This window comes from Poecile atricapillus, chromosome 2 (assembly GCF_030490865.1).
Source record: "Poecile atricapillus isolate bPoeAtr1 chromosome 2, bPoeAtr1.hap1, whole genome shotgun sequence".
Classification (NCBI taxonomy): Eukaryota; Metazoa; Chordata; class Aves; order Passeriformes; family Paridae; genus Poecile; species Poecile atricapillus.
This window is the reverse complement of record NC_081250.1, coordinates 45,931,222-45,949,411: the sequence shown is the minus strand read 5'-3', so window position 1 is coordinate 45,949,411 and position 18,190 is coordinate 45,931,222. Positions and strand designations below refer to the sequence as shown.

At 38.9% G+C, this 18,190-nt stretch overlaps 1 protein-coding gene across 1 annotated transcript in view; it reads right to left on the bottom strand.

Annotated features, from left to right (window-relative positions):
* Positions 1 to 11,500, bottom strand: part of LARS2 (leucyl-tRNA synthetase 2, mitochondrial) — an 83,326-nt gene extending 71,826 nt beyond the window's left edge. Inside the window, exons 1-3 of the mRNA XM_058832486.1 lie at positions 11,415 to 11,500; positions 8,333 to 8,583; positions 6,314 to 6,442 (exon numbers count right to left, since the gene is read on the bottom strand). Of these exons, the coding sequence (XP_058688469.1) occupies positions 6,314 to 6,442; positions 8,333 to 8,566 (363 nt within the window). The 5' untranslated portion in view covers positions 8,567 to 8,583; positions 11,415 to 11,500. The remainder of the gene's footprint in view (positions 1 to 6,313; positions 6,443 to 8,332; positions 8,584 to 11,414) is intronic.
* Positions 11,501 to 18,190: the final 6,690 nt, after the last annotated feature.

The window sequence follows — 18,190 nt, the reverse complement described above, 5'->3', positions numbered from 1 at the left end:
TGCTAACTAGATTGCTTTCAACAGCAACCTCTAAACATTATGCAACTGAGAGATCCATGCTGCTCACTGCAGTGACCATTCTTCCAAGCGCCACTTCTCAAGGTAGACAATAATTTCTCTAAGCCTCAAGGAGAAAGAAAAACAAGTAATGACTGTATCTTGTTAAACAGGAAGCTGCATAAGCCAAAGGGTGCCTACACCAGGTAAAAGAAGGCAGGTGTAGTTTCAGCCATTTCACAGTGGCAGAAGGCAGTGCTATCACCAAAGGCAGCTGTGTGTTTATCCTCGCAAAGAAGTAAGCAGGTGAACTCCTTGTGCTGAAAACTCCCAGGTTATTCGTGAACACATGGCATAACTCCAGATCCTCAGAAGTTCACATGATCAGGGCAGGATCACTGTGTCTGAAACTGTTACTGTTTGAACTATGGAAGATTGGCATTTTCCATCAATTAACAGGGTTTGCAGGGGAACATAAAATGTTACAAGGAAGTGATTAAATAGTGCGTGGGGAACAAAGTGTTCAGTAACTACAATGAGTGGTCTTTTTGGGAACAAATTATTAAAAATGAAAAGAGTTGCATCTTGAAGCATTTTAGATGCCAAAGAATCTGGCTTGAAGCATTTTGAAGAATCATTTCACAGCATGGTCAAACATCTGTTGTTAGCGACAGCTAGAGCTCTTTGTGTTACTGTGGGACCAAGGGGAGGAAGACACAGAAACTGATCACAGAATGCTGAGTTCTCAGCTCTTGCTCTCAGAGCATTTTCATCTGACATCAGTAGGTGAGATCAGAGTACTATATAACACAGAGCTGACAATGATCTCATAACAAAGTTCTAAGCCTCTGTCAACATAACCAGGACTGGTGATTCAGTGAATTCTCCTCGGTCTTTGTAAGGACACAAAGAACATGTTTTCTCTCCTGATGTGCTCTGTCTCAGAACTATGACCAGGGAGCTGACATACTGTTCTTGCACTCAGATCAATACATTCTAAATTTTAAGAAAGACAGCAGATTCAGTGTCAGAAAGGCCTGCAAATAAATATATTTAATTCAGAGAATCTGTAATAAAAGATGACCAGAAATGAAAACTAAGAGGCTTACTGACAAATTAGTGGTTTGAATTGATACAGCAAAGTCGATATTCCTATCCCTACTTACAACTCCATGACACACTCGACATGAGCTAACCAAAAAAACCTGACAAAATGGGAAATCCATGATTACAAGTTCCAGCTGCCAGAAAACACCCCTAGTTCCATTGTGGATCTCACAATTGTGCAATCACAGACACATGAGACAGCGAGGACTTGCAGTTGAAGAGCGGAAAGCTCCTTCCATTGGTTGCCTACATTGGGCTGAACTTGCTGAAAATCTGATGTAAACTGACGTATTACAGCACACTTTAAATACAAGACCTCCACCTGAGTGAAGCCTAGATTCTCTTTTAACCATGAGAGGTAATAGACACCCTTATGCAACAGATAAAAATTAACAACAAACAATTCCCCCAAGCAGATAAGGCATGCCTGGAAATAGATTAAAATAAGGAATTTTTGACCAGTGTGTACATTCTAAAAAGGACTACTTCAATACTTCTCTGCAACATAGTGCTGCATATTAGAGAAGGCACTTTCAAAATAATCAACCCATACAGATTTCTATCAAAACATAAAATGCCCATTTATTTTTATTCTCATAAAACATAAAACACAAGAAATTATTCAACATCCACAGAGTACCACACACATTTTGAGAACAAAGTCATCTTTTTCCTCCTTAATCTCACACATTCTTGTCTAACATAATTACATTTAAAATTATATCTCATTTTCTCTTTTTCTTTCAAAACGAAACAGAGTGAGCTCATTAACACATTCAGTACAGGCTATGGGAAAAGTGAAATTAAGTAAGATTCAATTCACACACAATACTTGCAATATTTGCTACTTGATTTATACCACATGAAATAACCCGACAAAAGGACACAACAGCCTCACACACAAAACAGGGGAGAACAGCAGCCAGTGATGATCAGAAAACAGATCTGTATTGAAATAATTTGTTCTACTGATGATTAATTATAGAGTTTTAATTAAACTTGCCTGTCTGGCTTCAATACCATTCACTTTTGCAATTTCGAGAGTATTAAGATTCACTGCTGAAAGGGAAAACAATTAATGAAAATACATCAAATTTAAAAGAGGATATGGATAAAAAGAAAATGCTCTTTAATTCATTTACGGGTACTGTAGAAATATCACTGATTATATTCTAATCCCATCCATCCCAGTTTATATATAAATTAAGAAATAATTAGTATAGTGTGAAGCTAGCATGTAGAAATTTCACCCTGATTACAGAAAGGACTATTCTCAGTTCTGTACAACTCTCACATGCGACTGCCTTGCTTTGGTACCAGTTTCATTAGGAAGATACCACAAGAACTATTGAACTGAATCACTCTCTGTTTAGTGATCACTAAGGGAATTATTCTCAGTCCTCTGAGAGGCACAAATAATCCACTTTGGAATTTATCAAAGACGTGTTAATGATACCATGATAAAATAATGGTAAATGCTTTTTCCCAGAGCAACAGCACACTGAAAATCTGCCATAGTGAAAACCACCATGAATACCTCTATCATTTCTATACTGCACTCTCAAATAATGAATAGGAAATCTCATCACTTCTTACAAAACTCCTACATTTGAATTCATAACATGCATGTAAATTCACAGAGTAAACACAACTAGAAACTACGCATCATAATTCTGGACTGATTTATTAATAGGTATGGATTTGTCATTCAAAATATACAAATTACTTTTTCAAGCATTTTCTAATACATATGTTTGTAATAAGATGTAGAGGTTTCCATATACAAAAACTGTTTTAACTGCACTTCAAAAAACATGGCACGTTAACACATTCTGAAAAGACCAGCTCAGTGCAGTCATGCTAAGTAATCTATATGGCCTATATTTCCCATGCAGAGACTTCAAACTTCATCTTCAGTAATCAAAATGTAAACAAGTTATCTTAAAACAGATGTACTCTACAAATCATTTATCCAGCAACCCAATCCAAGCGCATGACAGCTTGTTTCCCATGCACTGCCTACAGGTCCTTGAGGACTGAGTGCTGGAACAAGGCAACGCTTCACAATGCTTTTTTATTGAAGCAATATATCTCTCAGAAACAAGGTGGGGAAAAGAGCAGTAGATACTTATTTTCACACTTAAAAGTGCTGATGCAGTACACATTTCTGGGAAATATATGTAGAGTTCAGTGTGCATTACCTCTCTAGAATATTTTAATTGAAACAAAATCAGACCTTGTGGAGCTGAAAAAAATTGAATACTATGTTACATTTTAGAAAAACCAAAACCACAGCAGAATCCAAATCATTAAAGACTTTCCCAGTTAAAATTTCAAAATACCTCCACTATGAAGAAATTACACAACTGCATTCCAAAAAAGGTCTAAAGGACCTCTAATCCCTTTGTAAATGTATTCTAGTCTATCCTCACTAAAATATTACAAAATATGGGCCAATGCTTGCCTGTTCAGATTAAATCAATATGTAACTAATTCATTGTTTTCTCATTAAGGCATTATTTATGAAAAATACCTCCATCTTATTCAATTTAAATTGCTCTCTTAATCATATATTCTTGTCAACTACATACACACCATAGATATTTCCCCTCATTGTTTATTAAATAACAAATATACATAGTACTCTGAAGCTTTCCCTGGGAACTGTAAATCTGAAGGGTTCTGTCTGTAATTTTCATGGTAACAGCCCATCATTCCTCATTGTCTTACACTTTTTTTTAAATTTGAAAATGATGGATATAAAGTTTAAACAACATTGCCACTCAAAAATCTTAGCCTAACTTTGCAATGGCTCCACTTCTACTCAGATTTTCAATTGGAGAAAAATTAGCAGTCCCTCGGCTTTCAAACATGCAATATTAGAGCCAAATTTTGAGAAAGAAATAGAAAAACAATGGAGTAACTTCACAATTATGCATACTAACAGTTTTGTTTCTAAAGCATTTCTTTTTATATATTGAAGAACTCCAGTAATTCCTTGAATATAGGGTCAAATTTATTTTTCTAAGAAACGTATCAAGTTTTATGACATAACCATGTGTTAGCCTACAATTGTCACAGTATCTTAAACATCATAATAACCTTTGACAGATTGTACAACCGTGAAAAAGGGCAGAGAGAACTTTTAGAAGTTGATAAGTTAATTGCAAAGAAAAAAAATCAATTATACAGACTCTAATTCTAAGTGATGGAGAAATTAGCATGGGTAATATAGGTAAAGTTTTTTAAGGTAAATGTAAGTTCCAGCAAGTTAATGCACATCAATAACGCAATGTCTCTTAATCTGACATACTCAGAAAATCATCTGAGAGACTTTTAATGTCTCTTAATCGTAAATGAAAGTTAAATTCTTTGGCTGCCCACCTTTAGTCAAAAATAGATGTTCAAACTGGTTAACATAACAGAAGATAAAAGTATTTTTAGAAATCCAGCATGTTCTACAGGCACTTCTTCAAAGTAATTTTTACATGAAATATAAAAATAAGCTGAAATGTAAGATGTAAAAACTTGAAAAGTCTGGAAAAATTTTTCTGGGAAAAAAATAGGCAAATGTGGAAGTAAAAACTTGTTTGCATGGTGGCTCTTGTATTTCACTGGAATCATATTATCTTTACTTTCCTCCAAATGTTTCTATTAAAGGTGCTTACTTACCGTGTATGCGAAAGTTTACAACTAGGGCATGCTACTGATGTAGATAATTATTTTCACTTTATTTCCACAAGAATAAGAAGAAAATTTTCAGCTTTCTGAACAGCAATTTACTTGCTCCCTTCTCTGCCATTGGTAAGAGATGGCTACTTCATTAGTGGTCTTAACATCAAGCAAGAATCAAGCATTCCTTCAAATGCCTCATTAGCTCAATTTTTTTAGTGAGATCCAAATTCTGGTCATTCAGAGGAGTCAGGAAAGGTAAGTGTTATAACAGACATTGGGGGTTTTGTCTCCTTTAAAGTCTAAGGCAGTTTTTTCTTTTTCCTGTAATCTTGAAAGCCTAGGAATGCGTATGTGTAAAGCAGCAGCAAGTATTCAGTGCATGGTATGTTCATCACTGGCATAAAATACATAGTATTTGGAAAGGCAGCACACTGAATAATGCAGTGACGATACCTATCAGAGTCTCATGGACGGTTACAAAACCAGGAAATGCTACACTTCTACAGCACTTGTAGCAAGGAAATAGCACTTAGTACCACAACAGGCAACTAACAATTTTTTCTCAATTTCATCTTCTTTGTACTCTTTTGAGGTTGATACCTATATTCTTGAGCTGCTCCTTCTCTCTTGTACATTAGAGACTCCTTCCTGTCATCCTAGATCCTTGCCTGTGCTATTTTTCTCTTTTGTTCCCTTCTCTTTCCATATTCCTCCTTCCTACTGTTTTCCCAGATTCTTCACATTTTCCCTCTACCAAATGTCTTTTCTCTGTAATATGGCTGTCACTCAGGCCACAGTTCTCCCACACCTTCCTTACATCCTTCAAATTTTACCTTGCCAGCCTTTACTGCAGAATGCCAGCCAGGATCCCACTGCAGATTGCAGGGACAAGGCTCTCAGCTACCCCTTCAACCTAATGGAGAGACAGAAGGGAGCTAGGGAGAAATTACGGCAGGCATAGGGGAGACTGAGAAACAGAGAAATCTGGAAGTGAAAATAGGATTTCTCCTTGCAGATGCAGCAAGAAAGTTAGGCTTAGCGTACCTTGTAGGCCTGCACCTTCAGAAGATATTTCAAATATATAAGCAAGGCCGAAAGGGGCAAGCCAAGGGGCCAGATGCTACAGAACAGAAACTTTCAACTGCGCACACATGATGTGGCAATGATCCTGTTCATCTGACTTGCAGCAGTCACAAAAACCCAGAGGTTTCACTCCCAGCTGGCACAGAGGCTGTCCCTCAGTGTGTGACAAATGACATGAACTGGTTCATCAGTAGATTCAGGCACCTCACCCAGCATCAGCTGTTATCATCTGAGGTAGCTTCTAACCATCTCTTACCAACAGTGAATTCTGAACACCACCGGCTTTAATGAAAGTCTCAAATATCAATACTCAAAGCTTCATGGGTCATTATCTACAAATCTGTAGCACACATTCCACTTTCATGGACTTTGAAAAATACTGATTTCCTGATCAATTATGATACTAAAATATAAAAAACCCCTCCCAGTCCTACCACTGATCTCTTCTTACCTGCATCCCTCTCATTTTCTGGAACCGAGCTACTGCATCACTGATGGTGTAGACACGAACATGGCCCATGTGAAGCTTCCCAGAAGGATATGGGAACATAGAAAGCACATAAAATTTTGGTCTTGATTTCTAGAAAGAAATTTTTAGAAACTAGTAACTACATGAGTTAGCATTTCACTTGAATAAATACACGTGCACATTATAAACTACTACATGATACCAGAAAGAGAAACACGGTTCTGCTGGAACTGATCCAAGTGAGCACTGACAAAGTTCATTGGATCAAATTCTTTGGGGCTGTAAATGGAGATGTTTTACCAGACTTTGCTGCCATCTCACCAATTTGTACTGACACTTCTATGGCACTTGAATGTTAAGAAAATTGATTCACTTTTACTGAAAAAAAATTATACTGACAGAACTGAAGCTTAACAAAGTACCATTGCCACTGTAGCATCTGCAACTGATTATCTATGTGCTCTTAGTCTGCCCCAACAAAAACATGAAAACATAGCAGATTAAATTACTCTCATAACAGTTTAAATAATTAATGTTTTACTTTGTATCTACGACAAACACAGAGCTCACTCCTGGCCAGTTGCTTTTTGTCAGCTGAACTGCAGTAACTCCCAGAGTGACTACATCATTTGCAATTGCATGAACATCTGCTAAAGGGAAACTGTTCAGTTTCACTATGTATGCTCAGATTCAAACACATCTTACATGCTATATTTTGCATAATGAAAATTTCATTTACTTAGGTTTAATTAAAATGACAAAAGTTACAAAGAAATCACAAATCCTCTCTCACATCAATTATTCCTAATACATCTTGATTACCACTGAATTCATCACTGATATGTTGATAGTATGAAGTATCACTGATACTTGCTAAGTTCTTCCATTATTTTTCTTATATTAATAATAATAAAATTACAGGCAGCTTTCAGCTTTTACTGTTCTGAATAAAACAGTATTCTGAATATATAATTATTATTAATATTATTAATATATAAACCAGTATATACCAAATGTAGTATTTGTCAAATAATATTTCTTTATCACTTTCATCCAATCACAGCAAAATGAGAAATAATCTGAGTACTTCACTGCAGCACTACACAATATTTGCCTCTTAATACGAGATGTTACTAAACCTACTTCAACTGTAAGGATTGAAAATATCATTAAAATACAATTTAGAACTTAGCATATGTATGCTATATATGATTCCTATGTATGTATTTGTATAAAAGACACAAGTCTAAATGAATGCTTTCCCTGCTACAGGTATGCATGCACACCATTTCATGTCAGTTTTCTTCCCCAGAAAAAACAAGCTCTTTTCTCTCTTCAACATTCTGATATTTTTTTTTTGTCAGAGAAAAGGCAGTTTTTAAGGGAGATGAACAAAAAACCACAATGGGCCATAAAAGCGTTTCTTATCTATCGTGACAGAACAACTGTGAAGGCAAAAAGAGTCAGAGACTGAGATACCGTTGTTTTCAATATCTTTTATTGCATGGGAAAACTTTTTTTTTTCTTCAAGTCACTTACTATTCCTGAGACTGCAAACCAGAAAATATTAAAAAATCATTTTCCCTTAACACAGATTTTAGTGAGTCACAGGTGTAGTGTAATAGATTTGTCATAACACTGGGAATGCAACCTTGAGAAAATTGTTTACAAAAGTTACAAATAGATGTTTCTTTTAATACTTTAAATAATGAACTGCCAAATATTGTGTAATATGCAAAGAAAGAATTGATTACTTAAATACTTCCTGAATTTACAAATTTATATTTTGCCTACCACTGTATTTTTCTTCAGGATTTTTTATTGTTTTTGTTTACTTATTTCATTAATAGCTTTTAACAATCTACATGAAAGTATTTTCCCCTGAAATGTAATGCACCTCTAACCATTATAAGCCATCTGTACTAAGTAAGCTTCAATTCATTTCATTCTAAGAAAACAAAAATATAAACATGCAATCTCCAAATTTCTCATAATGCTTACATCAATTTCTGAAATTCTGCAGAACTGATCCTTTACTCTTGGGAACCACCAATTTTCAACTCGTTTTCTTGTCTCCGACCCATATTTTTTTTCCCATTTCCCCGTCTCACTGTAAATAGTTCTCACACAAGCAGGAACCAGTTTTCTCTGCCATTTAATTAATCCCAGGAAGCCATTTAATTGTCTCTTCAAACATGAGGAACAAGGGCCAGCTCTTTGATAAACCAACTGCATTCTTAAGGCTATGGTATCTGAAAAGACAAAAATAGGTATTTCATGCCGCAGTATGTAACAGGAACTCAATGATTATTATGAACATACTGAAAATTGGTAGCTATGAGACTATTTTACCTTGACTTGGACTAGTCAACTGCTTTCCATGGAACTTGCATTTTATTTCTGTGTCTGAATTACAGAAGTATGTATTTTTTAGTCAAGAGAACTAAACGTGGCCTTCACACAGACCAAAACTATTGTGTTAGATGTCTAATAAAATTATTACATTCAGTCTCCCATAAAGACATAATCAGCCAATTGAAGGTTCCAGAAGCTCCACTGCCTGAACAGAAGATAGGCCTAACAGGGTGTTAGTAAAAATTCAGAATGAAACAGAAAGAAGAGGAAGTTGGATGAAATTATACTGTAAAAATACTGAATTTGTCATCACTGAAAAGAGATGGGGGAGGATGACTATAATTAGTAGATTTCAACCAGATATTCTAAACCAACTATTTTGCTAACGCTTTCTTTTTCAACTAAAAATCTAGTTAACTCCTCAAATGCTTTAGAGAGAGTCTTCTAAAGCTACTAAGATGGGAAAAAAATCAAACAGTTCCCATATTTGGGACCAGTCTCAACAACATAATTGCTGATTTTACTTCCTACAGTAGGAAATGTGGCATTAAAAGAACCTCTACTCTGAAATTTCCTTCTCATCTTGACTGCCTTTTTTTTTTGTTTTTTTTTAATATTTGCATTTTTACATCAGTATTTCCTATCCTCCATGGATGGTTTTGATGTTGTTTTTTTTTTTTTTTTTTAATTTTGCTCAATACAGTTGTACCAAACTAGCTACTTCAGTCAGTTCAGAATTTTACTTGCAGAGTTACATCAGTAAAATCTCAGTGTAGAGAAACTCAGTATAAGAAAAGATTTTACTTATGCATTTCCCATAAGGTAGAAACATTATCAGTAGAAATAATTGCTACAGCACCTAAATTAGATCCCCAGCAAGCTAGTGGGAGTTATGCTTCCTTTAACATTCACTGTATATGCATACACAAACCCTCACTGTGTGTCTCATTATCTATCTATAGGGTTGCTCCTTTTCTCTCATACTTATCAAGCAGGGTCTTATAAACATTTTTTCACTTATGTCACACCACTGCTTTGAATTTATTCTTGCTACCCTCCATAATCTCTCTTATTTGTAATAAAAACAAACCCAGGACTGTATTCAGGACTCCCAGTACAGGTGCACATGAGTCATTCAGGAGACTCCAACTTCCCCCCCTCCATAACATCACACTCATCTCAAAATTAGCATTTCAATACTTCAAAAGTTTTTTGCTTATTTTTACAAATTATTTCCTTATTACTTATGTCTTATTTCTATTGATTTATTTTACAACAGGAAGGAGTGCTTCCTTATGCAAACCAATTTCAGCACTGCTGATTTACAAAACAAGTATTTCAAAGCCCAGGAGCTACATGTGCGTACTGTGCTTCACTGAAGGGAGACTACTAGATGAGAGGACACAAGCACATGGTAAGGTTGGACATTAGGAAGAATTTCTTCCCAGAAGGATTAGACATTGGAATGGGCTGCCCAGGGAGGTAGTGGAGTCTCCATCCCTGGAGGTGTTTAAGGAAAGACAGGACATGACACTTAGTGCCACAATCTGGTTGCAGGGTTGTGTTCAGTCATAAGTTGGACTCAACCTCAGAGGTCTTTTCCAACTTAATTGATTCTGTGGTTCTGAGACAGAAAGAACACAGACCCCATGCCTGTACACAGCTCAAAGGAAGCCCACCAGCCAATGTAATGCCTGAGAGGACACATTTGGGTGACCTCAGGCCCTACAGGTCACCCAGGCAGGGGTCAGAGCAGTGGGTGGGACAGAGAAAACAGCCACAGCCAGGGGCACAAAGCACTAGTGCTAAGCTCATTCAAGCCCATGGAATTTCAGGATGAGAAAGAGAACTGCAGTGTCCTTCCTGCTCCCAGGTACCATCACACACAAGATGCAATGGCCAGCCAGACACGTGTTGGGCCATGGCACAGAGGATAATCAAATCCAAAAGACACAGCACTAAGATGTTTTTCCTTTCCAGTCTTGTGTGCATGGGCGTACGACAAGCAGAGGGCCTCTCCCTGCTCAAGTTAAGCGTTCTCCCAGTGTGGGTCCTTCAAGGAACAGGTTATGAGCCTAAAACTGTCTTAGTCAGGCAGGTGTGCCAAGAAAGGAGAAAGGGGGGCTGGTCTGATAGAGAAATAAATCACAGATTGTCCTGAGCTACAAGGGACAAGGCCTGGCCCTGCACAGGACACTCCAAGAGTCACACCATGTGCCCAGGAGCATTGTCCAAGCACTTCCCGAACTCAGGCTTGGTGCCGTGACCACTTCCCTGGGGAGGCTGTTCCAGTGCCCGACCACCTTCTGGGGGAAGAACCTTTGCCTAATACCCAGTCTACACCTCCCTTGACACAGAAAACTTTTGGAAAGATGCAGCAAGCACGCGGGAGCCTGATTTAAGGTCCTGAAAAGTGCTTGACGAGGCCCAGTACATTTCAGTCGGCCCCGGGGGGGAGGGGGGTGTCCCGCCCCTCGAGAAGCACGCACAGGGAGCAGCGGCTCCATGAGCGGGACAGAGCGAGCGGGGGAGCAGTGGGAGGGAGGCTGCAGGAGGGGGGAACTCCGGGGGCACTGGGCCGCCGGTAGAGCCGGCTGGGCGCGGGCAAGGAGCCCAAAGGAGCGGGCGATGGGAAAGAGCGGGCGATGGGAAGCCGCAAGGCAGCGGGAGCAGCGGCGGCCCCGGCGGGTGAGGGATGTGAGGCAGGGCCGCGCGGGGGGACCGTTACCTGCGCGCGCCCTCCCTCAGCTCCCCCTCCAGGCCGCGGGCGCCGCCATCTTGGCGTGTGGGAGCCAGGCGCAGCCTCCGCCGTTGGCACCGCCCGGCGGGGCGGGAGTTCCGCATAGGGAGGAGCGGGAAAAGCTTCCCCCGTTCCCAATGTAACGTGGAGAGGTAGGACGATCCTAAATAATAATAATAACAACAGCAACAACAACAACAACAACAATAATAATAATAATAATAATAATAATCAGTTAACTGGGGTTGAGCTCTGTATAAGATGCACAGAGCCTGTTCAGCCTCGAGAAGAGACGGAGGGGCCCTCATTAATGTCTATAAATATCAAAAGCGCGGGTGCCAGGAGGATGTTTCCAGGCTCTTCGCGGTGGTGCCAAGCAGTAGGACATGAGACGACTGATGTAGGCAGAAACTGCTGCACAGGGAGTTCCAGCTGGACATGAGGAAGAACTTTGCTGTGCAGTTACCGTGCACTGGGACAGTTTGCGCAGAGAGGCTGTGGAGCCTCCCTCATTTGAGACATTCGGGAAACGTCTGGACGCAGTCCTGTGCCGTGTGCTCCAGGATGATCCTGCTTGAGTAAGGAGGTTACACCAGACCAACTGTGGTCCCCTCCAACCTGACCTTTTTTTCTGTGTGATTAGTTTTGCTCCCCTCCACAGCATATACAGATGTATATGCTGTAAAGTGTACCCTGTAAAGTGACTGTATTAGGTTAGGGCTAGATTTCAGTAATTTCAGTAATTTTACTTACCTTCTGTTTTTGTTTGTTCGTTTTTTTGTGGTTTTTTGGCAGATTCTGAAATAAAGGCAATAGTTTGGGGATTTTTTGGTGATGTCTTTTTGACTAGTCAGAGTAAAAAGCAGAAGTCACAGAAACACAGGATGGGTACCTGGGAGCAGGAAAGGCACTGCAGTTCTTTCTTGTCCTGAAATTCCATGTGTTTGAACGAGCTCAGCTCTAGTGCAGTGGGCCCCTGGCTGTTATCTGGTCTAACCTCCCTGCTCCAGTGGGGTCGTCCTAGACGACATGGCACAAAGCAATAATGGCAATCTAGCACAGCATAATTAATTCTACTTCTGCCTGGAAAGCAACATCTCACCCTGTTGTCAACACTGTCAACAAGTTACTGCAAGTAACTTGTAGTAGCCTCCAAGGAACAAGATTTTTTTTTCCCCCCCCTGTGTTTGTGCCCTTTTGCTGTGGGCAACTGTTGATTCTTTCCATTTTTAGACCTTTTTCTTCACTGTTGTGTCTCCAACACAGTTTAAACAGACACGTTCTGTTTATGCAGTGCAATGCCTACAGTAAAGTCAACCTTCTTATGTAACAAAAAAAAAAAAAGTATTTACTGAATAAAAGCTTTCCACTTGGTTGTGTGTACCTGTCAAGTGTACTTAAATTATAACCTTTTCAGCACAAAAATGAACAGAGAGCAGCTCTGATGGTTACCCTGCTGATAAACTAGTACAGATTCCCCATGACTGTGCATAATTTTCTTTTGCTTTCCAGTTGATCCCCCTGTCAGCAAGTGATGGCAATTTGGCTTTAACAGGTCTTCCACCCCAAATTTCTCCCTGAGCTTCCGTGTGAGTTCCTGGACTGAGGAAAGATGAACCATTTTGTTGTGTGTGGGAACAGGCAGTGCAGCTCCTGGCTGAGTCCCTTCCCCAGGATAAATGAGAGCTCATGATCAGCTAGGACATATTTTCAACTTACAGGATGATTTCCCCTCACACTGGCCTTAACCTCTGCACTCTCCTGATTCACGTGTGAGTGAATGGATGAAAATTATCTCAGGTTAGCAGACTGAGTAATACCACAGAAAAAAGCCAGTATAAGATCTTGGAGCTTTGGTGTGCTTTTGGCTGTCCTCTTGACAACCCAGGACAATTATTCATTGCCATTTCTAGGCACTGCTGACATGGGGTCTTGACAGTGTTTTTGAAATGGTGCTGCCAAACAGTCAGTGCTTAATAGGTAAGTAACTCCTACCATAAATAAGGCAATAAAAAAGCCCAAATACCAAATAACAGTGTATGTCTCGATTGGTTTTGGCCTTCATGAATTATCATACTATGCAGAATACCTTTGCTCTTCTTTCCTTCTCAGAATGTTTCTGGTTGGTCTTGGCTTTTCTCACCTTATTACAGTTTCTGTTTACAGAAAACTTTTGTCTTGTCTAGCTTCCTTTGATACTAGCTGCCTTCCTCACTATTAGAATCCAGCTTGCACAATAAGCTCCAATAAAATCAACACAAAATGTCACAAATTAAAATTTCAGTATATTCTCAGAGTAGGGTTCCAGTAGTATCTTGACAGAAGTCACCTTTTACATATTCTAAGTAACAGAATTCAAACCCGTGTCAAACCTGCTTGACTTGTTTTTGTTAGCAGCTGATAGAAGTCATACCAGTAAAATCCTTCCAGAATAAAATAAAAGACTATTGTATGATTTGGGGTTTTATTTTTCTCCATTTTATTTTTTTTAAATAGCATCTGCAAAATGGCACCTATAGCCAAGACTTGGTACAATACTTGCCATTTCATCAGAATTCCAGGATGGATTTGAGTTCAGCCAAACCCAGTTTGGGTTGTTGGTTAATATGGTAAACAGAGAAGAGCTAGAGGCTCTACATGGGCCCAAACCTCAGTGAGTATTCCTCAGGTGTGGCAGGTCTACTTTTGTGTATAGCATACATCTAACTTTCTAGGAAGCATTTAAGATTGTGATTTAGTGTTAATCTAAACAGATTATCCTCAGCTTTGAGCAAATCAAATACATAAGTAGATTGTCAGGATGAGAAAGCAATGTTTTAGTGAAATGAATGGATTAAAAATATAAAACAGAGGTCTAACTACTCAATCAGCTATAATCTTGATGGCAGAGCATGAGAAATATAGGTCAATATGTTTAATGTTAGATGCTTCAACAGTCCAGAGATTGAAATGTATTTTAAAAATTCTAATTCTGAGTTTGAGGCCATGATTGGACTTCCAAAATGTTTTCAAGACAACGTAAGATAATCATCTCATTATTTTGCTACTTTTTCTTGCTCTGAGCTCTATGGTGTTTTCCTCAGTTGAGGTGAAGAGCACTACACACACAAGGAGGTTTCCATTTGCAAACAAGGGGATGGTCAGCTGCTCCACATCAGGTCCCTTCCCTTTGGAAGAGGGAACCTCTCAGGTTCCTGAGCAGGATCCTGTAGCAATCATGAATCAGAGCTGTGAGCTACACAGCACACCATATAAATGAAAATGAAACCCAACAATACCCTGATAGCCCAGGCAAGGGTTGGAGACACCATCCACTCACCCGTCTCTCCTTATTGCACTGAAACCCATGCAGAGTGCAGAGAGGAAGCAGAGACACAAGCCCTAAAACGGCTCAGTCTTTTCCAAAAGGTACCTAACCCACTCTCCCATGATCTCCACCTTCCCCACCTGCAGTTTTGCTTTCTAACTTAGTCTGTTTTCTCAGTCTCATTTCATTATGGGAAATTAATGATATAGAAATAGTTGTATTTTCTTTTAATAATCATAAATTATTTTCCATCAGGCTAATAGTCCCCTGATTTCTTTTTTTTTTAGATTTTGCACTAATGTGTTAGCATTTCTGTTAGTCCACATAAAGCCTGGAGCTGCTTGGGTAATTAGATAATTCATTAGTTCCTGTATTGGAAATGTGCAGAAGTGCCCCAGTTGTCTGTCACTTAAATAGACATGGTTCCCAGATTTCCATACAAGCATCATTTTGCTTTGGCTGATAGTTACCAGAATTGATGTTTGTGCTTCCTGGAATTGTTTTTTAGCTCCTACATCAACAACATGACTAGTATTTTTTCAGCCTCCTACAAAAAGAGGATTAAAACTGAGCATTTGGAATGCAAAATAATTTTTATGACCTATTTCAAATCCCAGCCCCATTTAATGTAATTAAAGAATCTGGTTATTTTTTTTCATCCAACTCTTGAATGTGGCTTTTGCTACTGAGTTTCATTTTGCTGTTGTTTACATATACATATATTTAATGGTTTTGCTTTAAAACACAAGGTCAAATAAAAAATGCAGGTGATTAGATCAGGGGTGTGGAGACTATCACTTGGGAATGCAAAAACCAAGAAATTCATAGAGTAAAATTAAGAAAAATCCTTTCAAACCCTATCTACTGTCTGAGCCTAGATCTCAAAGGAAAGAATTCTGAGTGAGACCAAAAAGATCAGTAGAAGCTTCACTTTTGAAATGGATTTTATTTTAAAAGCACTCAAGTATAGTGGTAGTGGAAGAATAAATGCTTGAAAGAGGTAGAAGAAGCAGAGATATACTTTTGGGATAGAAAGGAATTGGTTTGGGCAAGACTGGTTACATTACTGGGGTGGAGCTTAGCCTTTAAATTGTGAGTTTTGGTAACTCATAACAGATATTACTTGTATACAGGTATTACTGTTTGATGCCCACTTTAGCTGGGAACTGGCCTTGGTGACAGGGGAGGTTCTTGTCATCCAAACCAATACAAGATTTGTCATTTCTTGGTTTGTCAAAATGAAGAACTCATGCAATGCATCAGTGGAAGAAGAGATGAGCTACATAAGAAGTCAAAAACCTGCCTGCCATCCAATGCCCGGTGACCAGGATGGCCCTGTCTGGTTGTAAAATAGCTGTGCCTGTCCCCGTGCCACTCATTAAAATGCTGGATGTTACAGAAGAATTTTGAAAACGTTCAAAATCCAGACTTGGTGGAATCGTATTTACCGGCATTGTTTTAGTGGGCAGATGTTGGTACCCTGAACCTGGAGCTGCGACATGGGGCTGAGTAATTTTTAAGACCTAGGTGAGCCTTACTCTGAGGGGGTTTTATGCACAATACGCTTGTATTGTGTTATTTACAGAAGGGTGCATTTAACCCCAAATGCACATCCTCCACGTTCCACGCGGAGGCGTTAGACCAGTGGCAGTCAGCAGCTTCTTACTGATTCAGACTAAAAGCGTGTGTGTAGGTGTGTGCATGTGGGTGGCGAGAAGTTATCAGAATCAATGCACCTTTACTTTTTTTGCCTTTCATCGCCAGCTCGATTTTCAAACAAAGTAATTGGTACTGTATTTTCGTTTTGGCCATCTCCTAATGCAATAACACAATTTTGCTGTTGGTTTTGAATTGGTTATATGCAGTGGCAAGCCAAAGTACCCCTTTGCAGCATTCAAAGCTACACATTTCTTGCTTTTAAATCTGAAAAGAATTTTTTTGTAAGACTGTTTAAAACTTTGAATTTACAGTCCTTTACAGGGCATAAGAGCTCAGTCCTCATGAGCTGCTGGGCTCTGGTCACAGTGACACCATATTGTCATTAAACTATCTACAACACAGGGACCATCTGGGAATATCATGTCTCCTTATTACAGTTAGGAATGCAAGTTTTGGAGACCTGGCTTTTAATTCTTCTGTCCTTCTTTAAGTGAGTCATTTCAGATAGTAAGTCAGTTGTATGCTGAGAGGCGGGTGATTCCAGCTGCTCGAAGCCCTTAGCAAAGGCTGCCACATTGCTGTGGTACATATCCTCTACACATATGTGCAGGAGAGGATCATTCATCTGGACAGCCACCTTATGGAGAGGCACTGCACCTCTCTTCCTCCACCTCTTCTCACAATGAATTTTTGTATTATAAAAGTGTGTGCTACCATGTCAGACAAGAAGGAATAACAAGACAGGCACTTTTTAATTAAACACTTTTCATGTGTTGACCTTTCTTTCATTAAGAACCAGGCCCCCATATTTAAAACAGATGGCAAATGGACATTTTCTGTTCACTGTGACTATTAAAATAGCTTTTTGCACTAATGGACAAACTTCATCATTGCAATTATCCAACAACTAGATTGCACTTGAACTTTGTAATGATATCAGCAGGAAACAGTTTGAGTGCCGGGTAAAACCATCCTGCACACTGGGCTTGTCTTGGTGGCTGTCAGCTGGCGCCAGAAGGAGAAGTGGAAAAGGAGGAAAATATCTGCATATTTAAAATATCTTAAAAATAATGAGTATTAATTAATCCTTATTGTATGGACAAGTGAAAATGGTAATATTTCCTTAAAAGCTCAGTGAAGCTTGGAAGTTGTTGTGTACAAATATTTACATGTATGTGTATGGGTTGCCCATGTGTGTATGTAATGCATAACACTCATATGCACATACACATATCTATACTCGTGTTTTCTATCTATATGCTCGTCAACATGCCCCAGATGGAAGTGGATTTGATCTCCCTCAATTTTTTTTTCTGTATTTCTACACATGGTAAAATTACCAAAGGAGAAGGAATGACTAAATTATTATTTCTAGTTCAGCATAAAACAAGATGAAAGTGGCCTGGGTTTACATAGAGGGGACATGGTGCCAGAATAACCTGATAGCTTCCCTTAAATGAGATAATGGATTTTCCAAAATAAAAAATGTGGTAAATCTCATTTGTACCTTAGCAAAGTAGTTGATACACTCCTATATGGGAAAATATTAATGGAGCAAAAGGAGACGGGGGTTAACAGATGACATGAAAGGTGGGGAAGAACTGACCAATGGGAAAGGGCAGAGGAAGAGAAAAAAAAGAGAGCCAAGAAGCAAGCTACAATGAGTTCCTTAAGGGTAAATTTTAGGACCAGTGCTGGTAATATTTTCATTAAGTGCATTAGCAGATGAAGTTAGCACGCTCTTGAAAGATGAAGGGGCATAGATAACATGTAAGACTTGTCATTTATTAAAACCTTT